This window comes from Sander lucioperca, chromosome 3 (assembly GCF_008315115.2).
Source record: "Sander lucioperca isolate FBNREF2018 chromosome 3, SLUC_FBN_1.2, whole genome shotgun sequence".
NCBI lineage: Eukaryota > Metazoa > Chordata > Actinopteri > Perciformes > Percidae > Sander > Sander lucioperca.
In genome coordinates, this window is record NC_050175.1 from 16,357,947 (window position 1) to 16,378,132 (window position 20,186).

Here is a 20,186-nt window from a genome sequence, read left to right on the forward strand (position 1 = left end):
AGGGACTGAGGGGCAGAGAGGCAAGGATGGATGAAGGGATCAATACATGTAAGGAAGGCTGAATGGATGGTGGGATGGATGGGTGGATATATAGGCACAGAAGAAGGCAAAGGATGAAACCAAAATAATGAGGGGGAGAGGAACAAAAAAGAGTAAAAGATAAGGGGATGATTGTCGAGTGAGAGGGTTTTAAAATTGAAAGAATAGGAGGGAAGTGAATTATAGAGTAGAGTGGAGGAATGAATGAATGTAATGGAGGAAGGGAAGGGGCAAATAAAAGGATGGGGGTGACAGAGGAAGAGCTAATGGATAGAGAGATGGAGTAGATGGATGGAAAACAAGTGCCCTTCACTTTAGGGTTAGATTTGGAATAGATCCACTTGGCCAAATCCCAGGCCACTTGTCATTAAACGCTACCAATTAGGTGGCACAAGTGTGTGTGTGTGTGTGTGTGTGTGTGTGTGTTCGTGTGTTCGTGTGTGTGTGTGTGTGTACCATGCTTGAATTGTGCCATAGATTAAACCAGTCAGGGTGAGAGGGTACTAGTACATATACACACATATGAATAGATGCACATTATGAAATTGATGTGGCTGGTGAATTTGAAGGGTGTATTATAAAAACAATTGCACAAAAGCTAATACATATTTTGCCCTGGGAGCAAGTGCATGAATCCATCATAGTCATGTCTCATTTTACAAGCATCAGCACTGCAGCAGTCGCAGCAGCCTGTTGTTTCCATTGTTACATAGAAATCAAATGTAGATTTTAATTCAAGCACATCTTTCTTAAAGAAGATTCTCTTGAGCTTTTTCATAGTGAAAATGAAGCCACAATTTGTAATACCATTATTATTTTTAAGATACAGTTTTTTTAATAATCTACTGCACATGCATCTTCATGCTCCATGGGAGATTTGTAGCGTTCAAGTGATACAATAAGAAAAGCCCTAATTGCTTTTGATCACATTTGCTGCTTGCACACAATGAAAAACCAATTAGTGGTCTTTTTGTGGAGCTTTGTTTCATACTGCAGGTTATATGCACTCACACACACATCCATAGTCACAAACACACACCTACACATACAGATTCACACACAAATCTCCTGGGAGAGCTAGTCAAATGGTGAAACGCTTCATCGTTCTCCGGATCAATGAATCCACATCTCTCTTCTCTGCCTCCCTCTCTTCTAACTCTCTCACTATCTTTCTATCTCTCTCTCCCTCTCGCTCTCATTTCTGTAACCTGCTGCAGTTAATTGAAAGCCAATGGTGTGAGAATACAGCTCTTTGACAGAGAGTGCGTCAGGGTGCAAGGTCTCTCTCTCTCTCTCTCTCTCTCTCTCTCTCTCTCTCTCTCTCTCTCTTCCTCTTTTTATAATCATAGAAATATATGTGTTGATAGATTAAAGCAGAACAGAGCAGGAATCCCTGCCAGAGCAGTTTTAGAGGTCTTTTATTTCATCATATCGTTAATACTTCTGCTGTGTGTAACTCAGTTTGTCAGCACATCTGCTTGTTTGAATTGTGGCTTCATAAATTGCAGAAAAGGAATTACATCGACACATTCAAATAGTTTTTTATTAATGACAATAAATCACGTTAGGTGAATTACTGCCTGCAGATTTACTGCCCCTGGGTTTCCTTAAGATCACTCTCACTTAACCCTTTATTGTCTTTCTGCACAGCCATGGTCAGTGTGTATTATATTGATGCTTTTCTATACAAGGCCTTTGTACACAGGGTCTGTTGCCTTTTTTAGAGAGAGAGAGATTAATGGTCACAAATGGTGATCAATTCTAACATAACAGAAAATTGTAGTTCTTGGCAGTGGTGGAAGAAGTACTCAGATCTTTTACTTAAAGATTTTTATTTAAACAAAAGTCTGTTAGGTCACTATCTATCGCTGAATGAGGTAACACAATGGTGATTGAGCCTATGGCCCACTGTTGAAAGCTTTATGCATATTCAGTATAGCCAACTAGGTGTCTGTAGCGACATTCCCAGGAAAAATCAGTCAGTGACCTTTTTCCATCACCTAGCAGTGGTTGATCTGCCAGAGTGGGTAGGCGGAGCTAACGCAACAGACTCACTAACTCCACTGATTTACAGACATCTCTTTTGTATTTTTGGGCCAGAAGGCATCACGTGATGGACCCGGTAGTTGTAATTCCACTGTATGGCTGCTATGTCAAATTGGCGCACTTTCTGAGGGCCTGGTTAATACTGATGCATTAATATATAAGTAGCATTTCACTGTTGTAGCTTTTCGAGGTGGAGCTAGGTTTAATTACTTTATATACAGTTAGCTATAGTCCAGTGGTTTCCAACCTACAGGTGGGCCCCACCAAAGTGTCACAAGATAAGTCTGAGGGGGTCATTAGATGATTAATGGGAGACAAAAAACTAAATGTTTTCACTGTATTTTATAAACCCATATTTTTTTGTTGGAAATTCTTCAATTTAAAAGTAACTAAGACTGTCAGATAAATATAGTGGAGTAAAAACATATGACATTGCCCTTTGAATTGTATTAAATTAGAAGTATAAGGTAGCATTAAGTGGAAATACTTAAGTAAAGTATATATACCACAAACTGTCCTCAAGTGGTAAATGTACTTAGTTTCTTTCCACCACTGGCGCCTGGTAATAAAGTCTCCTCTTAACCATACATTTATTTCATGTTGGTTAAAGCATAAATTCAGTCTGTTATATGCATATGTGGTGTTTATGTTGGGGAAGAAAGAAAGAGTAAGAAAAGGGAGGAGAAAAAGTTAGACAGTAAAGATGATGTGAAGTGCTGTGGTGCTGAGAGAGTCAGACAGGAAGAACCTGCTGTGTTGAAGTAAGAAATGAGAGTGCGAGGAGAGGAGAAAGAGGTGAGATTTAGAAGTTAAGAAGTTGATGTTGAATAGAGAGAGAGCAAAGAACGTGAGTGCAGAATAAGAGGAGTATATATAATATCTGTTGGCTCCATAATGCTGCAGGGAATTTAGCAGCAAGAAAGCAAATTAATCACTCCCCATCCAGATGTTGCTACACATGTAAACAGCAGTGTGTGTGTGTGTGTGTGTGTGTGTGTGTGTGTAATCAAGCTCTATTCTGCAATTAGCATATTTGCCATGGTTGTACTGTGGCAAACTATAAGGATGTAATTATAGAACCATGTGTGCATGCACATGTGCCACCCGCCTTCCTATCCTTCCTCATCTCCTTATGTTTCTCCATTTACTATTTAGTGTTTACGATATTGTTTTTACAGTATTTAAGTGTGTGGTATATAGTTTTAATGATGATGATTGATGGAATGGCTTCTCTCCTTTTCTCTTTCTCTCTGCTTTCCTCTCTCAGAGCTGCACAAAAGTTAAACTTAGCATCCAAGAAGAAGAAGCAGAAGACCGCTGCGGTGACGGCCCCAGTGACATCATCATCACCTTCATGTGACCCCCCTCTGTTCCCCACCAATTTTAGCTCTGCCCTGTTGATGGCCCCTCCCCCGGCTCCACCCTGCCTTCTCCGTGCAGCCAATAAAATCAAAGATACCCCTGGGCTCGGAAAGGTAATGGAAAAATACTACGTTAATGTCTACCTTAACATATCATTAGTATTTATTTTTAATTCATGCAGATACGACTTTTTTAGACTATCCAAAATACAGTTATGTGTCACTTTTTCAGAAAGTGGAGTATGTATGTGCTGGTTTGTTCATAATGGCGAATTAATATTCATTCACTTTTATCTCTATCTTTTGTAGTTGGCGTAATTTAGTTTGTTTCATTTCGCAAGTTGACTAACAGTTGTGTGTTTAATGTTTGAGACTAGCTGTTGTCATGGATGTTGGATGCCTAGCTATGGTGCCTGACATGTTGCTTCAATGTGTCTCAATAAAGTGCTTGAATTGCTGTTGTTTTTCGACTGGCTAGAAGTTACTCAGACAAATCACTTGTGAATAATTGAATATTTCAAGATGTAGGCCTACCTGTGTCATAGCACCTGAATTCAGAAAAAGTTTTTTTTTATGTTGCCTAATTACATTACAGATCAATTTTCTTGAGTATGGAGGCACTGGTGCTATGACAAAAAAAAGTGTTGATTTTAATTATTATTTTATTTAAAAAAATATCTATAAGCACAGCATTTGGTGATTTGGTTTTATGCACTGGAAAGTTCTAAAATATTGAGCTGTAATATTTTTATCATTACCTTGGCCAGTTTATCTAAATGTGTGTACTGGTGTGTGTGTGTGTGTGTGTGTGTGTGTGTGTGTGTGTGTGTGTGTGTGTGTGTGTGTGTGTGTGTGTGTGTGTTACCCCTGTACCATATCGGAATGCAGCCTAATGGTTACCACGGTAACACATCTCAGGCTGACAAAAGTCATCTGTCACCGTTGCCAACGGTTGATGAAACGCGCGTGTGTGTTGTGGATGTGGGGGGGTTTCATGCTTCTCAAGTGTGTGCAATATTGATCGTCCATGTAATGAGTTTTTAGTGCCCCCTCCTCCACAGTTTGAGTGAGGGGCTCACTGATACTGTGTGTGTGTGTGTGTGTGTGTGTGTGTGTGTGTGTGTGTGTGTGTGTGTGTGTGTGTGTCTGTGTGTGTTTGTGTCCTCACTGCTAGAAAAAGAATGACTATGGAGGACAAAATCAAACAGACATCAAACAGCCATGTCCATTACAAGCAGAGATAGAAAGGGACCCCGCACATGTCCTCTTGTGTTTTTATGTCCACATAAAGTAGGTGTGAGTATGAAACTGGATTTGCATATTGTCTGTGAGCTCTTGTCTGTCTATCTGTCTCTATGTAGTTGCATGCATGTGTGACGGCATTGGACAGTCGATAGTGAAGATGTAGACAGAAACAAGGGGAGAGAGAGGGGCATTACATGCAACAAAGGCTTGAAACAACCAGGGAGTTGCAGTTATGTGGCATGTGCTGTTATCATTTGGCCACTGGGGTGTCCACCACTTTAAGGAGTGGTGGAACGGACGTATCAATAGATTAAAAATAACGTGACATTTACACGAACTGCCATGAGACCGGGTTGGACATTTACTCAAGTAATGTGTAAAAGTATGATTTTGTATTTCCACTCTCTGCTACTTTATACTTCTACCCACTAGAAGTCAGAGGCAAATATTATACATTTTACTCCACTAAATGTATTTGATCATTTAGTTACAAGTTACTTTCCAGATTCTGATTAAGAATATAAAATATAATCAACAAATATATTATATTATTCAATTCATGAGACTTCCCCAGGGGGAAATTCACAAGCTACTCAGCAGTATATGAAGTAATATATTAAAAAATATATATAAATACATTGAAAGCCCCACATTTACCAGCTGGATAAAGTTACCTTTTGTTCTAAATTCCACACAGTCACAATGTTGTGGTTTATGTCTGACTCATGATCTTTGCTACTTGTTTTCCATATTTTCTGTCATTATCCCCTGCTTCTATCAAGTAAAACATATTCAGATAATAACAAATATTTAAAATAAGTTATTTCTAATTGATTTACAGTAAAATCTTTCTGTAAAGCTGCAAAGATAAAGCAGTCATGATGTATACATAAATGTGGCTATAGCCATGTAGGTAGAAATGTTTCACATGAGAAGCATTTTCTATTTCTAGTCTAGAAATCCCTCAATCATATAGCTGATAGATATTTTATTTGTCTTTTTGTGCGACTGATTATTGTATGTGTTGTGTTTTTTCACTGTGTCCCTCCTTTGAGTCTTTATCCCAATTTCTCTCCATATGGAGGTGACAGATGTCCCCTCAGTTGTCAGGGAGACGGATTCACACTCACATATTTACAAGCGCACTCACACACACAGCAGCCAAATTATACTGACATTATACAACCCTACACTAAAACACTATATACAGTATACATTATGGACCACATACACACAAACTATCTTCTGTCTGTCTCTCATTCTGCCTTCTGTTTCATCCCACGATGATCTTCTGTTATCTCGTGATAGCAGTGATTAGCTTGTCTAGCTGGGCGTGCTGTGTACAAATGCCTGCTGCTACTACTGTTTAATTACAACTGTCAGACACACGCCTTTCCTTGGACATCTCACAGTAATCATTCTGGTGTATTCTATGTTATGGTGGACCTTTGATTAAGGTATCCAGTCGTTATAGCTACATACCGACTTTGTCTTCCTGTTGCCCTGCTGGCAGCCTGCCCATCCTGAATCAATTGCGACTAATGGAGAAGAAAAAGCAAGTCAATTCATAGAAATTGTAGTTATTTCTAACATGTCTTTATTTTAAGGCTTTACCTTTTGAGATATTCGATTATCTGCTTTTTTGACATGAGTTGGATGAGAAGATGGATACCACTCTCATATCTGTCAGTTAAATATGAAGCTACAGCCGAGAGACTGTTAGCTTAGTTTAGCTTAAAGAAAATGGGGGAAAACAACTAGCCACATAACCCCCATTAAACAACAACTTGTTTTTACACTTCGGTTTTTGTACGGATTAAAACAAACAAGAAATACGTGTAAACTAATTGAATTTGGGGATTTTGTTACCTTTGGACAGAGCCAGGCTAGCTGTTTCACCTTGATTCCAATCTTTGTGCTAAGCTAACTAACCATCTTGTGGCTTTAAAGTGCCCATATTATGAAAAAAACACTTTTTCTGGGATTTGGGGTGTTATGTTGTGTCTCTGGTGTTTCCACACACATACAAACTTTGAAAAAAATCCATCCATGCTGTTTAGAGTGAGATACAGTTTCTGACTGTGTCCTGCCTTCAGTCTCTGGGTGAGCTGTTAAAAATCGGCACGGCTTGTGACGTCACAAGCCGAAACGAGCAGGCTAACCGCAACCATTAGCTCGTAGCGTTAGCGTTAGCGTTAGCATGCTAACGCTAATGCTAATGCTAACGCTAACGCTAACGCTAGCATGCTACCTCGTTCTCAATAGCAAAGCACTGCTACAACACACACAAGTTCACCATAATCTACAAAAGAACTACTTACATGTGCGCCCTCATTTAGAAGTCTCCCAGCTAATCCTGCCTTGTAACTGACCGAAGTTGTAGAAACAGCCTTTCTTTTACTGTCTATGGAGCTAGCTAGCTGACATGATCTACATCTGAGCTACTGGGCATGTGCAAGTGCAATCAAAGATAGTACAGAAGAAGAAGAAGAAAAGAGGTCTCACTCTGTAGCTAAAACAGAGACCAGCTGAAAAGAGGATCTGCAGCAGTGAGAGAGAGCGGTGCAGTACAACAAAAATATGGTGTTTTTTGAAAATTAAACCATGTAAACCTATTCTGGTACAACCTTAAAATACAATTATGAACCTGAAAATGAGCATAATATGGCTGCTTTAACTTCTCGATTTTCTGAATACCACCTTTTTTAAATTCCCTGTTTAACCAGTTTTACTGACATGTTTGATGATAAGCCATCATTGCTGTGGTTTGGAAAGAAATTGGAAATAAAAGGACAGGACACGGTACCAAAGCAGGAAAATATTCTGCTATTTGGAACATAACAGGGCTCTCCTGTGAAATCAGTTGAAGCTTGCCAAGACCTAATCAAACTCACACACACACACACACACACACACACACACACACACACACACACACACACACACACACACACCACACACCACACACACACACACACACACACACACACACACACACACACACACAGACACACACACAGACACACGTAAACATATGGGAAGAAAATGGCTGTGGTGACATTTCTCCAGTAAAATGTCACCTGCAGTGGGGGTCGGCTCCTTGCTGAAATGGCATTTGCACACATTCATACATGCACATAGGCTTGCATGCTCACAAATTCATAGGCTTATAGTGTACAATGAAAGATGTCAGGAATGGCAAAGCCCCTGGTGGAAGTGTGTACGATGCATCCTGCAGAATACATGGGCTTGTCTCGAGTATGATGGGGGGTTAGTGTTCTCCCCGATGTTAATATGGCAGAAAACAGATTGAGACATCAGATTTAAAGCCAGGGGAAATCAACCTGCACAGGATATACTGCTGTGTGTGTGCGTGTGTGTGCGTGCGTGTGTGTGTGTGTGTGTGTGTGTGTGTGTGTGTGTGTGTGTGTGTGTGTGTGTGTGTGTGTGTGTGTGTGTGAATGTGTGTGTGTGTGTGTGTGTGTGTGTGTTACAGAGAGAGAGTTTAGCCTTGTTCCATCTAAGGATGGCAAATTAAATAGAATCCTTCAGTGGACCTCTCTGGCTGGTGTCTGTATCTCAAACTCCCCTCTGTTATTTCTGTACACGGTGCTTCTCTACATGTTGTTGGTAAGCTCCGTTTCACTTTAATCAAATCAGCCAGCTGGGAGCCTTCCATTCAGACCCCTGACTGCTGGGGCAGATTTATATCAATCGAGGAACTTATGTGTATGTATAATCACGTAGAAAATCAACTGCAGAGTTACACAGAAATGCAGCAGAGACTGTTTTTGAGACTGAAATTGTTTAAGCTGTCACTAGAAAACTAAAGATATGAAAAATACTGAGGATGTCATGGAGTGAATAAAACCAATCTCCATCTGTAATTAAGACAGGCATCTAATTTTCTGATTGCTTTCTATGCATCTTTATCAGTTATGGGCTTCATCAAAGTTCCCAACCCAAACAGTGAGTGTCATTCAGCAGCAGTTGAGATAGACTAATGTGTGTATGACTGCTAAATTATGGAGTTATAATCATTTCAGACTGAATCTTAATCTCAAATCCATTATCTCAACAACTGCTGGATTTATTATCATGGTATTTGGTACAGACATTCATGTTCCCCTCAGGATTATTTGTAGTAACTTTAGTAATTCGCTTATTACATCTAGCGCTATCATCAGGTCAAATTTGTCCAGTATGGTTTATGACCTAATACCTGCAAAACGAACAACACAGGCAGTGTCTTTGTGCTTAGTGCTAATTAGCAAATATTAGCATGCTAACACGTTAAACTAAGATGGTAAACATGGTCAATATTACCGGTTACACAGCTTGTTAATATTGTCGTTATCCTACTGTAAACTTTTGCACATCCCTTGCTAATAAATCTTTGCCAATCCAACACAACAACGGTACACCTTCCAATTTTAAGACAGTTATATTGTACATATTTTGGTTATAGTATCTAGTATTTTAAGTGTCTAATATTCTGTATTTATGTTCTTGACTGTTGCAGTACTTTGCTTTATTTTTTATTTCCTTTTAATATGTTTATTGTATGCACCAGACACCAAGGCAAGGGCATGTTGGCATGCTGACGTCAGCATTTAGTTCAAAGCTCACAGAGCTGAGTACAGCCTCACAGAGTCTTATTCCTGGCTGGATCACAAATACATGAACCATGTCACAGATGCCCCAGGGCTTACATATTCTTCTTTAAGTTGTCTGCTGCACTTCATCCAGAGTTCTGTATAATATCTACATGAGAGTACAGAGCTTGAGCAGATCCACCAGAGCCACTTCAAGTAGCAATTGTAAGGTCCCATTCTGTCAAATGTTTTTTTCTCAAACAGCTTTTTCTGTGAAAGGAACAAAGTCCACAAACTTTCTACCTCATCACTTCAAATTTGCTGCAAACCAACACTTCTAAGAGAGCTACCAAATCCTGTAATTTAGCAACAAACCTGTAGGTATGTCTAATTTTTAAATGTAATGTTTTTTACGTGTGCTTTATTGTATCTTTCTGTATCAAATGTATCTTATTTTTACCCTCACTGTTCTGATCTCTTAGTTTCATAAAAGCCTGTTGCAAACCAGCATCCGCTATAAACACTTCTTGCATTGGATAGCTGTTTTCAGTTTTGTCTATGGGTACTGTATCTGTCTCTATCAAATAAATACATACACACAGTTAAATATCTAAAGAGGGATGAGAAATATTGTTAAAATATTATAAAAGCTAATAGAGCTCAATCTTCTCTTGTCTCCTCTTCTCTCCTTTGCAACCATCTTCACCTCATCTCTCTTTTTTAGCGAATGGATCTTATCTTTTTCCTTACCATCCCTTTATCCTTACCATCTCTGCTCTTCTCCATATCTGAATGACAATGAAGGGCTGTGGGAGTTTTTCCCCCCACCTCTTTCATCTCTGCAGCCAACACACATATGCACACTCACAGATTGCGACTTGACCTTGGGGGAAAATGATGCCATGACAGCTAATCAATTTTTAATAGCAGCTATGATCCCTCTCAGGCCACAAGCTGTGTGTGTCTCTGTCATGAGTGAGCATGTGCAAGTGCATTTTCCACGGGCATTTGTGTGTCTTCATGCTATCAGGGTGTCTGTGTGTCTAGTATCTAAATGACTGAGTGAGTCTGTTATGGGAATCCAGTAGCCACTTTGTTCCACCTTGTAGCTGAAATATTAATGCTGTCAGTATTGGCAGGACTGGAGCATGCATGCATGGCTGTCAAACATACACACACACACACACACACACACACACACACACACACACACACACACACACACACACACACACACACACACACACACACACACACACACACACACACATGAGCCATTTTCATTTAAAAAAGGCCCAGTAATTTTCTAAAACAGTGGGGTACTGTAGGTTTTAACAAATGTTACTCAAACAGAAGTAAAAAATGCTTGAATTGGTGCGAATAATTATGTATTTATGAAGAAGGATGTATTTGGGATTGACACAAAATATACTACAGTGCCCATGTTCTTCATAACAAAAGAACACCTCATTCAATGCAACAGTGTGGCTTATATACTGTGTTTTTAATCATGTTTGGACAACAATAGATGGCTGTTACAGAGAAATAAGCTTTATCAGGCTTTGGTCTTTTTATGGAATTAATAGTCTATATCGACGCCGGTTTATTTACGGGATAGTTCCAGTGCCGCCGGAAATTCCGCCAGATGTCCCTCCCTTTCTGCTGTCTTTGAGTTAACTTTAAACTCTGGTCGCGTCGAGCAACATTAAACGGAACCTCTGAGCAACGTTACAGGCTGAAAATGGCAAGTTTGTAAGAACAATTTGGATCGTGCAACCAGGCAGGCCTGCTTGGTTTATTCAGGGAATGATTGTAAAGATTTACAAAGAATATGTTTACGGCATTTACTTTCTAATTGGGATGTTTTGGGACCTTTTGGTGGGGATTTGCTATGGACAAAATACACGGGGCGATACGCTGGTAAGAGCAAATTACGGTTAGCCATATATCCAGCTAATTTAAAGAGCTCACGTTACTGTATTGTGTAAACAGTTAACTTCATTTAATATTTTATATGGTGTTTTTTTTTGTGGGGTGTAAATGTTCCACTTAAAGAAGTTCCTTTCCGAGACCATTTTGCAGAGCCACGCTTGCTACTTATTCTCCTATCCAGGAATGTTCTTCCGCAGTGCTGTGGAGATAGGTCTGGCATTGTGAGACTAAGGAATTAACAATAATGTCAGCAGCCTCATCCTCTCATGTTATACACTGAGTGAGGGCGTTGAAAATGTCAGTCACTTGAGACAAAATATGCAAGTGACATTCTGAAGACATGTTATTCAAAATTACAATGCTTTGTTTTTTCACCAGTTCTGGTATAAAAGAGGTCTTTTAGGTTATATAATGTAGTGGCTCATCCTTGTCGAACTACACACAAATTCAGACCTCAGAGTTGTAAGATCCCTGCATTACTTCCAACTGACAATACTGTGAGCTGAGCTGGAATGAATAAATGAGGTAATATTAGAATTGATCTGAAGCCTAAACTTGCTATTCCCATATGATGTTTGAATCTATCTCTCTGTACATGTGTTTGCACGAATGTGTGTTTCTGCAGTCTTTGGGAACCAATTAGAGCTCGGTTTCAGTCTCTTATTGATTTTCCAGCCAATAATAATGAAGCACTGCTGAGAGGGACTATCGGACAATCTTCTCCCAGCTCAGGCTTGTTTGTTGCTGTTTAGCTGAATTCCTTTACTAAAATTGGCTCAACGACTTCATTGTGTCTGAGTGTGGTGTATAAAGTGGAGGAACAGGAAGCTGTCTATCCAAGAGAGTGTACAGTATTAGGGGTCAGATTCTCAGAAGAAAAGAGGACAAGAAAAGAAAAAAAACATGACTCCTTGCCTCAACATCTGTCATAGCATGTACCCTTTAGCATGGAAATGAACCCCCAAGCTGTTCCAGGCATGATCAGCGGACCTGTATGTCAGACACAGTGGTCGTTTAAAACAGACACAGCCTACACTTTTGTATGTTGAACATAGTAATCATACATGCTTAGACACACAGCAGAACACATATATCAATTATTCTCCAAATCAACTGGAAGTGAAAGATTCACACAGAGACTTGTTTTTTTCTATAGGTCTTCATTTTTGCAGCTCACCACCACCTTGCATCAGTATTCACTGCAGCATGAAGTATGAGAGAAAAGAGGAAAGTATAGAACGGATAATAGGAAAAGGCTGTGATTTGTCTTGTCATTTGTTCTGAAGGGAAGGGAGAGAAGCAAGACAGGGCGAGGAGGGAGATGAGACAAAGAGAGGATGGAGGGAGCAGTGGAAATGGAGTGGGTGGGCTGTGCTATCGAGCATTGCAATGTTTCTCAAACATAAAGAGAGAATGACGAAAGGAAAGTTGTATAGGTGTTGTGGAAGTGGGAGGCAGAGAGAGCAGAGGGCAGAGAGAGCGAGAAGGATGAAGGTATCGGCGATTAGCAGAGGTGGACACAGTGTTAGTGTTGTGTTAGTATCTGGAGAGCTATTAGTGACCTATTTCTCTCGCTATTTACCTTCATCTCTCTTTTCTGAAATAAACACCACTAACCTTTTCTCTCTCTTCCTACGTTCTTTATTATAGAAGAACAAAAAGTCCATTAGCTTTGTGTTCTTCCTGCATGTTTGTCATAGTATTGATGTATTGATTCACCAGTGGAACTAGGATTTTTTGTTGCTGGAGACCAAAGGCAATTTTCATAGCCAGACCAAGAAATGCCATCTCCTAAGAGGTGTCAGTTTGAAAACACACACACACGTCCACATGTTGTTAGACACAAACACACACACACACACACACACACACACACACACACACACACACCTATTACCTTTCACACTCTTTAGACATGAGGAGGAAATGGGCTCTCAGAGGGGGAAGACTTTATGAGTTACGCCTTGTAAAGCGTGCAACGGTAAAATCCTTCCCCCCAGGCTCTTACTTAAGGGCTCTTTTATTGGGGTCAGGAAAGGGAGTAGCACTTAATCTATGTGTGAGTGTGTGTGGTGTGTTTGAGAGAGAGAGAGAGAGAGAGAGAGAGAGAGAGAGAGAGAGAGAGAGAGAGAGAGAGAGAGAGATTGTGTGTGAAGTACTATGGACCTCTTGAACTGACATTAAGCCTTATTATTCTAGGTTTTCCAGGTCACCAAGGTTACATATTTACTGTATTCGGGTGGCATCTCAGTTTATCTCACACCCTCATCTATGGACACACTTTTAATTTTACACACGTACAATTACCTTCATCTTAGAAAGATTTTAACACAAACACTCTCTCATGCACACTCACTGACAAAATTTACTGAACCAACTCTCCTAAACGGCCTATGGTCATTTGATGATGCAACCAAAGGAAAGCCTGTTAGTGTGCTGTATTTTGTGTGTGTGTGTGTGTGTGTGTGTGTGTGTGACAGAGAAATGTGCATATAAATAGCAACATAGTAAGAGCTCTTAGAATGTTATTTGCCTTTGTGCTTTTTGACAGGGCAGTATATTAGTTACCAGCAGTTTTATGCTTTAATTTTTTATAAAACACTTATGATTCTAAGTGACTTTGTTCAGTATAACATGACCTTGTTCTGGTTGCCTTGGTCTCTTTGCTCCTGGACCATTAAATAATTTATAGCTAATACTGTGTACCAAATTTTCTCTTTTGTAGAAAAGTGCTTTTATGTTATTGATGTTATCTAGCAGCCCAGTAATGCGGTGTATGTTAATTAATTATTATGCTGTACATTTGCCAGCCGTAAAGGAAAAAGAAATACTTGAATATTTTTCATAAGTGTTCTTTCTTGTCACTGACTTGTGTTCATTGTTTTACCCATTTTTAGTTATGATCACATCCCTGTTCACAGCTAATGGGTCTGTAAATGAATGTATGGCTTAACTCACTAACAGTCTTCCTTATATTCTGTGAATGCTCTATCTCAGAGTGCAGTGGGGTTTGGAGTGTTTTGGGATTACTGTGTGATTCGTAATCCCATGGTGGTGTTTAACGGGAAGCGCAGTCAGTGTAGAATCACACTTCAGACGAGGATTCATCTGTGCTAACAAGCACAAACAGATAAAAGATCTCTCTCTCCTTCCCTCTTAGGAGCCACATAAACACAGTAGTCTCTTTTCATCTGCCCTGCACCTCTGAGCCCACGTGGTAAAATAAGATCAGAAATAAATGTAACATCTTTTTTATTTTATTTGTTATAGTACACTATTAGGTAAGGTCGAGTTAGCAGACATTGAGTAAAGTAACAATATAATATAACAGAGTATCCTGTGTATTCTCAATCTATGATAAATGTCAGAACTTTGACTGCTGCAGAGATACAGTACTTGAATACTATTACATTATTATTCATTCATCCTTTGATTTTCTATGCCACACTTATCCTTTTCGGGGTCTAGAGTCTGTCCCATCCTGCACTGACAGGTACACACAGATGCTGAATACTCATTCATAGTTTGGATCTTTTGTGTGATCCATACATTGGTGTTCTTTTGGGGCTCGAGGGCCTAACTGAACCTGCAATGCCTACCAAAATGAGACAGTCTAGTCTCACAGAGGCCAAAACTAATGATGCATTTTATTCAGTTTATGTCAACTCGCAACATCAAGAATGGAAGGATGAGGAATTGCATATCTTCTGCCTGTCAGCCTGTGTATTGTATACTGTCAGCTGCTTTGCTGTTTATAGGACATTTTAGCGTTTTGCATCTGTCATGCCTTAAACTGTCTTGTCCAAAACAATCTATGTATTTTGTGCCGTCAGCATTCAGAGCTGTAGCCAATTTGGCCTGAACTTCCACTGATTCTTTTTTACAGTCTGGTCAAACTCTTTAGAATCTTTGTCTTTACAATCCTTATCCTTTTTTTTTTTACTTTGCAGATCCACGTTTGCTTTCATGGTTCTGACTCTGCCTGCATTGCTATATTGATTTCCTTGGCAATATTGCAAGAGTCAACATTTGAAAGACTACAGTAATGAAACACGCACATGTGTTGTTTTCTAAAAGCATTCTATTGTTGATGTTAGAAAAAAGCAGTGTTGGGAGAAACTGTAGTCAATTACTCATTACACGTTACTCATTGAGAAAGTATCACATTAGTTTAAGTAGTTACAGTACTTGTTAATTAGCTCTGCTATGTCAAATGTGCCCTTAACCCCAAACCATCCACTCCCACACATCACATCTTTTGTATTTAGAAAGGATTTGAAGGATTTATGCGTTACTAAGTAATGCGTTACTGCCCACCATTGGAAGGGTGACAGAAAGCAAAAAAATCTAGACCACCATCACTAAAGTACAGTAAAGTATAATTCTTAAAAGTAATCAGATTTATATACTTTATCACTATCCCCACACATGTCAGAATCCATCCAATGTCACAGTGTAAATATCAAATATTTTTGATGATCAGTCTCTGAGACAGTTGGTGTGGTTAAGACCGAATCCATAAAGCTCTCATTGCATCTGACACTCTGCACTATTCATCTGCTTTAACCAAGCCGCTCTCCCAATTGTCAGAAGGGAAATCTGGGGTAAATCTTCTGGATAATCATATAGCATGTAGCAGGAAGAAAGATTTTGTGACAAACGGAGAGAATAAGGCAGATGGTCTGAACAGAGAGTGATATAGACAGCGATGGATCACAAGAGTAAAAGAGACAAAGACTAATTCACGCAGATGAGCCAAAAGGAGGAGCAAGAGAGCAATAATAGACTGCTAGTTCAAACTTTAAAACATCTTGAACTAACAGTGAAAATGTTTATGTGGTAGGATGTTCTGGAACTCACTCAGATTTGATGACGCAGCATTTTTGCTTGCTCTGATATCAAAGAAAACAACAGCAGCTGTCAGGCGGTAAATTGTGTCTGCTAACAGTTTATGACAGGAGTGGGAGTAGAAGGAGAAGAGAAAGCTAAAATAGGATTCCTACACTCCAGGCTTTTGATATGTGGCAGTGAGCTGAAGGTAGACAGGAAGGCTGAGGAGAGAAAATGGAAGGGATTTAGGATAGAGGGAAAAGAGATAAGGAAAGAGTGACATGTAAAAGAGGGGAAGGTAGAAGAAGCACTTAGGGTGAATAAGGTGATGTGAGAGCAAATTCACGTAAGTCTTAAAAGAACTAAACAGCTAAATGTTGTGACTCTTTGGGAGTCTTTTGTCTCAGCTAAGGCACAGATGAGTTCTGATGCCTTTAAACTACAAACCCTCAGAATGATCAAATCCGTTCAAAGTTGTTGGATATGTTTCCTCAGAAAAAAACCTGAAAGTGTAAGTGAGTAAGATTAAGCAGTGATGCTGAAATGAGAACCACATTAATATATGAGTTATATATATATATATATATATATATATATATATATATATATATATATATATATATATATATATATATATATATATATATATTTAAAAAAGTCATTAGCTAGCTACAACTTTTGGCACTCAGTTCGTACATTTATTACCAATTTGTTTTACACACTTAAATACAAATCACATTGAAGAAATATGAAATGCATGTGAGGGGGTGGTAGAAACCTGTAATGGCTTATATTAAAAACCCACCCTGCCTGCCTTTTGATTACAGTCGTCTTTAACTGGTTTGTAAATAATCCGAAATAATTTCATTTTCAAGAAAAATGACAAAACCAGTGCTACAGTGAAGGTTGTCTGATTCCTTCAATTGGGAGGTTTTTTTCTTGAACTTCTGCATCTGTATTGGGTTTTTGTGAGGGATAATGTTGCAGGTGTCTTTGTCCTATTCTATTATAATGTTGTTCACTAGTATCTGAATATGTGTTTTCTGTTCTCAGGTGAAAGTGATGGTGCGTGTGTGCCCAGTGTCTCAGTCGGACGCAGCAGAGTCCAGTTCCTTCCTTAAAGTGGATCCCAGGAAGAAACAAATCACCATCATGGAACCCTCAGCCAATCAGACACCAAGCACTGCCTCCCAGAAAAAGGCGGGAGCCAATCAGGTCCCTCCAAAGATGTTCACCTTTGATGCTGCGTTCCCTCCTGATGCATCACAAGTAAGATAAAAGATTGTGAGCTTATAAAACAAAAGACTTGGATGTGATTTTAAACAAAACCTTTTATGACATTACACTGTAAGATATTGTTTTATTAAAATAATTACAGATACATACAGATTGACATTATAGTGACTGGATAAGGTGTATTTTTGAACTTTGGAAATAACCAGGCTATCCGATGTTTCCCCCTGCTTCCAGTCTTAGTGCTAAGCTAACTTTCAAACTATTCCTTTCGCACTGATAGAGTCAATAAAAAATGTAAAAGGAGCTAAACACTGTTTGTCTGTATTTGGTTTCCCTAGTTAACCAACTGATACTAAAATGTAATAAAAATAATATAAAAATTGGTATTTTTTGGATTAATTTAACAGCAATAGGAATAACTCATATCTTGGAATAACGCACAAATGCTCCCAAGTTGACATAACATGATGCTTTCCCATTCTGCTGACTTATGCAGGAACAACTACACTAATGAGAAACACACCCATCATCTACAGTACTTGTTTTTTAATCTCACTCAAATATTAACACCCTCTATGGCTACCACAAATGTATCCTGTAAACACTGCTCTAACAAACCAAGTGTATCTATAGGTTTAGGTGTTTATGCTTTTCTTGACCCTCCATCTCTCTGTATCCGCCTGTTGCTAGGCGGAGGTGTGCGCGGGAACGGTTGCCGAGGTGATTCAGTCAGTGGTGAACGGAGCAGATGGCTGTGTCTTTTGCTTTGGACACTCCAAGCTGGGTAACTCTCACACACATGAACGCAGACTACAAAATCAGAGTATGTGTGGCTTGTGAGTCATCTTTAGTGTGTGTCTGACCATCAGTGTGTCTGTCAGTCTTTCATTTGGCTGTCTCTCACTGGCTCTCATCTATCAGAGAGAGAAAGAAGAGGATTAGTGTCTGCTGACGCTGAGAGCATTCTCAGTCTGCTCTGTCTGTGTTTCTGTATTCTTTTCTCTCTCTCTAATCCTTCTGAAGCTGGTTTTTAGAGAAGCTGTCTTAAAAAGGGTCAGGACCCCTTACTGCACACTGCAACATGAACACACATACATGCATTGGCACAAACAAAGACCCACCACACACACACACACACACACACACACACACACACACACACACACACACACACACGGGGCCAGCCCCTGTTGTGTTTATCCCTGTACATGCAATCAGCATTACCCTTCTTGGCTTGTGATCTTCATACAGAGTTTCTAAGACCCCTTGAACTGCTGGCAGAGGACAAAAGCAGGGAGTTTAAATGCTGCAGTTCAGCAGAGAACACTTCTGTGTTAACGGTCGAGCCATTTACTGGAACAAACAGTGATAACGTTCTATGTAAAAACCAAAATGCAAACTCAAATATGTTAATTAAGAGAACTCATTTATATATTGTATTTTAGTAGTTTTGGTAATTTACAACCTGGGTCTTATTTTTGTCATTTTTAATGTCATTACCATCGGTTACAATAAATCATTAGAGTAATTGCTAAGAATGGGAACATGGCAAAGTCATTACAACAAAGGTTCAATGAGGCAGAAAACATGAGCAGTCAGACAATCACAGGTTGTAAAAAAATTCAGCAGTTTAGTTTAGTTTTTATCATGTGATACTGCTATACCAAATGCAGCCACTACCCCAAAATCGCCTCACTGCCCAGCACTGCACTCTCTGTGATGTCCATAACAAACCCTCATTGCACAGGAAAACCATGAGTGCACACAACTGCGGCAAGCATGGTAAGTCTAGGAATGAGAAAGATTGCCAGATATATAAATATAAATAAATAAATAAATAAGACCTAAGTTGTTCTAAATAGGGATTCTCCTTTAAATTAGGATTGATAGGTTTCTTTCGCTCAACACATTTTCAAACAAGAATGCTAAAGAGTAGGCAGAGAGCAGAACCTGCCCACTTCTTTCTCAAAAAGGCCCATGTATAGGACAGATCAAACAAACAGATGCACATATAATCACCACAGATCTCTCAAGACTCTTACCCAACACGGTGTATACATCAGACAGCCGGTCTAGATCAGTGTTTTGCATCTCAGCATGTTTACATGTTTATTATTCAGCTTTCAAATATTGACACATGAAAATGACTGTCATGATTTATGATGATGATTCATAGTGTATAATATGACTGTGAGAACCAATATGCCTAACATGCCCCTAAAACAGACTTCTTATTGTCAGTGTTTGATTTTGTTAAATGATAGGCATAACAAAATGTTCTGGCTTTAATACTGCAAGTGCTTTTATATGATCCATCAAAAACAAGTTTGCTCTTTTAATCCATTTTACTGTATATTAATACTGTGGTGTGGCTCTGACATTGCCAATTACAGTTTAAACATTGATAATTCTTTGTTAAATAGCTCACCTAAGGCCATGGATCTTAATGAGGCAGCATTATAACGGCATTACCTTTTTCCTAATTAAAATGGAGATAGTAACACGAGCATTTATCTTCGGCCCTGTGGCCCTTGGCTGTAGACATGGGTAGTCCGACGCAAGTCTATTCATGTACACACACATGCACACTTTCACAAAGACAAAGCAGGTTTTCATTGAATAGGGAAAAGGATACTGATACTGAAATAAATGGATAAAGTAATGTAATTGAATCCTCTGGCTTTGAGTCATGTCTGATGGATTATGGTATCGTTTATTGGATTATTGGCTTTGAAATGATAATCTTTATGTGTGTGTGTGTGTGTGTGTGTGTGTGTGTGTGTGTGTGTGTGTGTACGCTTACGTGTGCATGTCTTAGAACTGATGATATGGTAAATGGACTGCATTTATTTACGTTTGTAGTCTTAGTGACCACTCGAAGCCCTTTACAATACAAGCCAGC

At 39.2% G+C, this 20,186-nt stretch overlaps 1 protein-coding gene across 1 annotated transcript in view; it reads left to right on the top strand.

Annotated features, from left to right (window-relative positions):
* Positions 1 to 20,186, top strand: part of kif26ba (kinesin family member 26Ba) — an 86,104-nt gene that overhangs the window by 42,483 nt on the left and 23,435 nt on the right. Inside the window, exons 5-7 of the mRNA XM_035999383.1 lie at positions 3,353 to 3,560; positions 17,102 to 17,317; positions 17,975 to 18,068. Of these exons, the coding sequence (XP_035855276.1) occupies positions 3,353 to 3,560; positions 17,102 to 17,317; positions 17,975 to 18,068 (518 nt within the window). The remainder of the gene's footprint in view (positions 1 to 3,352; positions 3,561 to 17,101; positions 17,318 to 17,974; positions 18,069 to 20,186) is intronic.